This window comes from Plectropomus leopardus, chromosome 20 (assembly GCF_008729295.1).
Source record: "Plectropomus leopardus isolate mb chromosome 20, YSFRI_Pleo_2.0, whole genome shotgun sequence".
Lineage (NCBI taxonomy): Eukaryota > Metazoa > Chordata > Actinopteri > Perciformes > Serranidae > Plectropomus > Plectropomus leopardus.
In genome coordinates, this window is record NC_056482.1 from 27,377,016 (window position 1) to 27,384,323 (window position 7,308).

At 36.2% G+C, this 7,308-nt stretch overlaps 1 protein-coding gene across 3 annotated transcripts; it reads right to left on the reverse strand.

The window, feature by feature from the left end:
• Positions 1-485: 485 nt before the first annotated feature.
• On the reverse strand, positions 486-3,991 carry LOC121959690 (placenta-specific gene 8 protein-like). Of its 3 annotated transcripts, none has more exons than XM_042509145.1 (4): positions 3,733-3,991; positions 3,448-3,542; positions 3,219-3,343; positions 486-916 (listed from the first exon to the last, which is right to left on the reverse strand). In XM_042509145.1, exons 2-4 carry the CDS (start codon positions 3,530-3,532, stop codon positions 812-814), a joined length of 315 nt encoding a protein of 104 aa, XP_042365079.1. In that variant the 5' UTR covers positions 3,533-3,542; positions 3,733-3,991; the 3' UTR covers positions 486-811. The 3 variants fall into 3 exon arrangements, with proteins under 3 accessions (XP_042365079.1, XP_042365077.1, XP_042365076.1); XM_042509143.1 differs by lacking the exon at positions 3,733-3,991 and having other exon boundaries at positions 486-699; positions 809-916; positions 3,448-3,685; XM_042509142.1 differs by lacking the exon at positions 3,733-3,991 and having other exon boundaries at positions 3,448-3,685.
• Between the last annotated feature and the right edge of the window lie 3,317 nt (positions 3,992-7,308).

Genomic DNA, 7,308 nt, shown 5'->3' on the forward strand with positions numbered 1-7,308 from the left:
TAGAAGTATATTTTGTAAAATTATTCATACAGGCAACAGTGATACTGATGGTATTTTCTTCTGAAGAGAAAAAAAATCAAACCAAAGAAAGAAAGAAAAAAAAAACCAGCAAAAGTAAATACAATAAAAAACTAAATTGTACAAAAAATGAAGTATTGAAAAAAAATGCATGTACTCTTAAAGAAAAGAAAGAATAGAATCACAAATTAAGTATGAACAGTTAACACATAATATTAACTTAGGTGAAGTGATCTTATAAATATGTCTTCTTAGATCAAGTGAAGTCTGATCTAAATTATGTTCAGCAACTCGTCACATAGATACAATTCCTATTTTTATAACTTAGCATGAAATGTACCTGTAATTTAGATCAAACTACCAGTGGAAAAAAACAGTAATCTTCTCTACATCCTATAAATGGCTCAGGACAGTGCAGATAAACTTTATTTTATAACAGTAGCAGTAAATCATGACGCTGTCCCGGGCGTGTCCCCACTGACTAATGTTTAACCGACGGGAAGAAGTTAATGCAGTGTCATTCTAAGATATTACAAGGATAGCAATTTACAACACCATAAACGGCAAAATTAAACCGAAAAATACTTGATGAGTATCTTTATCAGAGAGAGGATGGGCCGTATCTACAGATGCTTCAACGAGCACAGAAATCCAGCAGACCGTTGGGTGTCGTGACGCCATCTAGAAGGCATAAAGCAGACATGTGATTTTCCATTGTCTCAGCAGCTCCATAAAGATAACATGACAAATCGTGACGTGGTGTAGGTGAAGTAAAATGAGACGCTTTTACCGCTCAGAAAATGCCTTGCTCCTTCCTGCGGTCGATATCTCTCTTAAGTTGGCAGATGGCACAGCACGGACAGCACATATGCGCCAAATAGTCGTTACACAATGACCCCTGGGAACACAAGTAGGAATTTTTAATTGGGCAGGGTGGTTTTATTGACACTGATTTTATCACAGTATTTGTGCACAAAGATGACTGTAACCATGTTTTTTTTTCCAGGAGGAAGTTGAATCAGTGTGAGAACTTCTTAAAGTCTAAACAAAAGCTTTAAATATATGAAATCTCACGATGAGAGTGTGAGTAACTTGAAAGACAACCTGAAGCACCGTAAACTGTCTCTTTCTGTCCTTTTTTTCATGTTACAGCTGTGGTTCTCAACCTGGGGGTCAGGGCTCCCATAAGGAAACGTGAAATGAATCTTAGGTCTTGAGAAGTAAGCAAAGTGCTTCTAAAAGAGGTGGCTATAGCGTCTGCAAACCACAGATACATTAGATTTGCACATTTAAGTAACATATCAATGTTTGTAAAGTGATGTAGGATATGAGCTGACTATGATCTCGAGAGGTGGAGGGGATGGTGGGTGGGTCACCTGAGCATGATGGATGCCAAGCTGCAACAAAACTAGTTGTTCTTAGTGAGTCATTGCTGTTTACAATAGCTTTATGGCCTCCAAACGAGGATGTTTTGTAGCGACGTGTCTGTTTTTATATATCAGATTTTTAGATATCAAACGTGGATGTTTTGTAGCGACGTGTCTGTTTTTTTATATCAGATTTTTAGATACCAAACGTGGCTGTTTTGTAGCAACCCGTCTGCATTTTTCCATCGACTCTATGCTCCAAATGTGGCAGTTTTGTAGCAACACGTCTGTGTTTTTATATCTGATTTTTAGCCACCAAATGTTGGTGTTTTTTAGTGAACAGTATTTTTACATTAGCTTTTAGGCTCCAAATATTGCTGTTTTGTGGCAATCCATCTGTGTTTTTACATCTGCGTCTTAAGCTCTAAACGTGGGTGTTTTGTAGCGACTAGTGTGTGTTTTTACATTGGCTTTTTAGGCTTCAAATGTGGGTGATTTGTGAAAACCTGTCCACATTTTTACATCAGCTTTTTAGGTTCCAAATGTGGTTTTGTAGCAACCAGTTTGTGTTTTTATATAAGCTTTTAGGCTCCAAATGTGGGTGTTTTGTAGTGACCAGTCAGTGTTTTATTTGTCTTTTAAGGCTCCAAATTTTTGCGGTGACATGTCGCTGTTTTTACAGTGAGGATAGTAGCATAAAAAGCGTTTGTTTTCCTTACAGACATCGCTGAATTTCATGGCGGGAAAGTGCTCTTAAACTAGCTTATTTTAGGCCAAAATATGACCTTTCTATCAAAACACAAGCCACAGCGTTGTTGAAATGTGGTTTTAACCGATCCACCACATAATAACATGCAAATACTACCTGTCAGTGGTTTGCAGAAATGTGCAACATTTTTTCGGCAATTGGGTTGAAAAAGACTTTGGATTGTATCGAAATTTCTGGAAAAATAACTTCTTACTTGATTTATTACTTCTGTAAAAAAATTTTAACTGCTTCTTTAGTACAACATGATGTTCATTGTGTGAACTATGATCCCATTTAGAGGGTAGTACTAGTAAACTTTGGGGCAGTGGTATCTTGTGATTGACAAGTTGTTACCGTGGCAACCCGGCAGTCACCTGGTAGAAAAAGCAGAGTCCTTGGCAGCGGCCCTTGTGGCCCTTTGCTTCATGTCAGTCCCACTGGAGGGGTTCGACCCTTAGGTTGAGAACCACTGGATTAAACTGGTAAAGAAGTTAAAAGTAGCTACAGTAGTAAAACGCTGCACTGAAAGAGGCCATTTTTCACGATGCTGATAATACTTTCACTGAGGTAGGATTTTGAATGAACATTTACTTGTAATAGAATATTTGTATGTTGTCACACTAGTACTTTTACAAAAGTTAAGGGATCTGAGTACTTCCTCCATCACTGCCTGGACTTCCTCCACACACTGGTTTGAGGTTTTAACAGGGTTCCCGCAGATCTAGTCTTAAATCCATCATATATATCCATATATATCAAAATGCCTCTTGCATGAACATTACCAAAAGGTCATATTTGATGTTACCATAAATATTTGAAAAATAAAATAAAATTCCCCTTAACCTTATTAATATCAGGGCATGTTTTCTTCTCTTCAGGTTTGGCTTCTATAAAATTGGTCTTAAATATCATTCCAGGTGGCATTAAAAAAGCCTTAAAAAGTCTTAAATCCCACTTGCCTTAAGCTGTAGGAACCCTGGTTAAAACCACAATTAATAGATGTACTATCATACTCATTGTTCCTTGACAGTTATGTTTCTGTGTTACTCCAGTCAGCCAGCTCTGAGTATCCGCTGAAAACTTACGTTGATGTTGTATTTGGTCCTGTAGACGCTGCGCATTAACACGGTGGCGCCACACAGGCAGCACTCGTCCATGTCGCTGGCGATGCTGCAGCCGAGGCACCAGAAGCAAAACATACCGTAGCAGCCTGCATTAAGAAAAATACCAAATCTAAACCTTGCATGCAAATGTCGCTTTAACTGTGTGCATATTTTATTATCAGATTTTCTCCAGAAAGGAAGAAGTTCTCACAAGTTCCAGCGTCATCGCAGAAATCACACAGGCCGGTCTGGAAGTCGGTGGGCGGGTAGCCACCCGGTTGGTTGGTCACAGCCATGATCAGGATGCTGTTGGATGGAAAGAGTTTGTTTGTTCTTGAGTCTAAATCTAAACAGTGAGGGCCGTATTTTGTGATCTTTACTTGTGTATCTTCCCCGAACAGAGATGAATGTAAATTACACCTCTTTTGAACATCAAACATCATCGTCATAACTTATCTGATTCCCAGTGAAGCAGTCGTTAGGAGGTAAATCTTACCAGATGGACGGAGAGCTGGAGGACGGTGAAACGGACAAAAGAGGCTCCTGGATGACTGACTGCAGGCGGAGGCAGAGTGAGTCTTTATAACCGATCAAAGCAGGTGACTGATGCGATCACAGACTTTATTGCAGTTTTATTGCAGAGTTATATTCCCGGCAAACAGGCCACTAAACACACCTGCACCAAGCCCACAAAACTGCAATAAACCTTAATACTACTCTACACATCATGTACTTTTAGGGAACAGACACACAGCATATATTGCTACATAATTTTAGATGCAAATTGAAGGCAAATATATGATTTAAGTTAGATATAAAAGTAGTTTTGGTTCAGAAAAATGGACGTTAAACTCCAACCTCCAATTCTATTTTCATCAGCTGCATCTGAAATTATATTAATATTGTGTTTTGAATTATTTGTGCAATAAATTAATAATCCAGTGAGTATTTTTATTATGTCTGAATTACCCTATTGTGCTAACACTAACATCTGTACAGCGGCCAGTACAGATAAAACTCATTACTGACCAACTCAGAGCAATGAAACATTTTCATTTATTTCATAGTACTGCTATTTTTAACCTCATTTTGTTAAAATATGCTGAGCTTTTGTGAGTGAAATCTTATTAAAATATTATGTTGCCTATTTTGCAGCTCATTAACAGCAAAGCTTTTCAAGTAATTTCCCCCTTTTATGAAACTAATAAAAACAAAGCCAAAACTTAAAAAATGTACACAATAGAAACTAAACTCAAACTTAAAAAAATAAAATCAAACTATAAAAGACCTATAAAAAAAGAAAAAACTAAACTAAAATAAAAAAATAAACAAAAACTGAACTGAAATAAACAAAAAACAGTAAAAACATAAAGATGAAAACTAAACTAAAACTAACAAAATAAACAAAAACTAAAATCAATAAATAAATAAACAATAAAAACTTAACTGAAATGAATAAACCCACTTTGGAAACCAACTGAACTGATTATAAAACAAAACATTAAAAAATTATATAAGATTAAGTCTGTAATCCACCATTTCCAGATTGTTCATTTTGCACTTACTCACCTGTGGAATGAGTCAATATATTCACCAACTTTAGCAATTTTTGCCGTATTAAATAGTTTTCTTACAACCATCCATATCATGAAGTAAACGTCAAGTTATGAAAAAACAGTCAAAAGCTAAATTATATATAAAAAAACAAACTAAAAAGCTAAAGCTCTTTTTCCACCTGTGCTTCCAGCTCTGACCAAAGGTGGTAAGTCACATTTTTTTATTGTGTTTACAGTTTAATGCTTATTTTATATGGAGTTATAAACGTCAAGGCTTTACGGCGGACACACCTTGGCCCAATTCAAAGAGCATTGCCAATAAACTGAACTGATATCACCTCTGGAAAAACGTAGAGCCCGTCTCGAGAAGTTGAACTGAGACTTTGTGATTATGTGAGCGTGCTTTCATTGTAAAAACTAATTTAAAAACATTTATCAGTCATGCTTTGAAACTTCCTTGCCGTGCTCCGCTCAGACACACGGCGGCGCTGCTTCCCACAAACTCTCTGACACCTTCTCGTGCCGTGTAGGAGAGCATGTAATGACAACCTGACTTTAATGACATAGGCTCCGACATAATGAGCAGCTGTAACTGAAGCTCGGGAATAGGCATGATTTTCAATTTCCTACAGACTAAAGATAGACGAGGGCTAAATTACACCAAAACACACGGGGCGGCCATTAGCCCGCACTCCACAGCAGACCCCCAAAATACCTCCACCACACACAAAACATCCAAAAATGTCATACCTTTAAGCAATTACTGGCATTAAAAGCTGTATTCTAAAGATGTTATCAGTCTTTTTCAGGACACTACAGGGTTAAAGTTAAATATAGACTTTATCCTGACAGCAGTTTTCATCAGTTAAATTTAAAGTTGGTGCCAAACAAATGTCAGATTATGTTCTCCTTTTTCTGATATTGTTCCTTGTTGATGTTTGTGGTTGCTGGGTGATCATCTACTGAATGATATCACCATCTGTACTAAGCTGCAGACTCATACTGCAGAGTACTGCGAATATAGAGTATATTGCAGTTTACTCAAGTATAATTGCAACATAAATACTTTAGTTTCATGCAAATTTATACATCCACTGCGCTACATTTCAGAGGCAAATATTGTACAGTTTACCTGAATACATCTTTAGTTCTTTTTTAAAATTATATTTGACATACAAAACCTATGAGTAGTTGTATAGGTGTGGATTTTTTGGGGACAAAGGACACCATGTGCATTTGTCCCCTCCAATAAAAAACATAAACTTAGCATAGGACTTCTATTTTGACAAAGTTAAAGACATTTAGACCAGAAATTGATGCAGAAAAAAGCTAATTTGTGCCTTAAAAAATCCCTGAAGTGCATGAAATAAAGTGTTCAACAGTAAGTTTACTCTGCAGAGGACTTGCAAACCTCCCCAAAATTCAAATGAAACCTATGCACATGACCAGTTGCACAAAATATGATACATTATTATTATAGATAAACTAACCAGAAGTTATTAAAATTAGCTCGTTAAAATGCTGTGGACAAAAATTTAATTATGTAACACTGACAGGGGCCATTCGGCATGATGAGTACTTTTACTTTTCATATGTGTATTTTGATCTCTGGTGGAACTGAGATCCTTTAGTTAAGAAAAACACAGCAAAGCAGAAGTCTTGCTTTCAAAATCCTACTCAAGCAAAAGTACATGTATTAAAAGCACAAGTACTATGTACTTAAAGTATCATAATTACTCGTTCTGTGGCTGTGACTGATCTCTGATTCTATGTTAGATCTTTGTTTACAGTCTGTGTTGCCAAACTAGAGGTCGGGGCCCTCCAAAGGGTCACCAGGTAAACCAGAGGGGTCATCAGATTATTAAAGTTTCACAAATATTTTGTACTTTTCTCTTATCTTTCCCCTTTTAGACACAGACAGTGAAAATATGACAAGAAGCCCCAGACAGACACTACTTTTCATCTAAAGGGTTAACAGTTGTGGAAAGTAAGTGAGTTTCTTTCTTGCTATACTTAATGTGAAGGTACTTGAACTTTACTCAAGTATTTCTTTTCTATGCTACTTTATACTACAGCTCAGGGGGGAAATATTGTACTATTGTAAATATTGTAGTTAACTACAAATTAAGATTTTACATTGAAAACACATGATGATCTTTTAGAACTGTAATAGATCAAATTACCAAACGGTAACCACCTTAAAACAGAAAAATAAAACTTACACATGAACCAGGAACAATAATATAAACGTGGAACACACACAAGGTGCAGGACTATTTTGAGTACTTTTACTGTTGAAACTTTTGTCATTAATATGTTTTATTTAAGAAGGGACAGTGCACATTAATTCACATTTAAATTTGCCTCCTACAATAATAAAAATATAATGCATTATCAAAAATACAGTATGTACTATAGTTAAAAACATAAGCCATAGAGGTAGAAAGACATAAAATATGGTTAAATGTGTACTTTTTTAAGATTTTAAAATGAGATAAAAGTAGCCGAGTATCACA

Coding starts and splice junctions, on each gene's coding strand:
- LOC121959690 (XM_042509143.1), bottom strand. CDS start 3,685: ATGACGATGATGTTTGATGTTCAAAAGAGGTGTAATTTACATTCATCT. Junction 3,344..3,447: donor CTGCGATGACGCTGGAACTT/GTGAGAACTTCT, acceptor TTCTTAATGCAG/GCTGCTACGGTATGTTTTGC. Junction 917..3,218: donor GGACCAAATACAACATCAAC/GTAAGTTTTCAG, acceptor TTGTGTTCCCAG/GGGTCATTGTGTAACGACTA.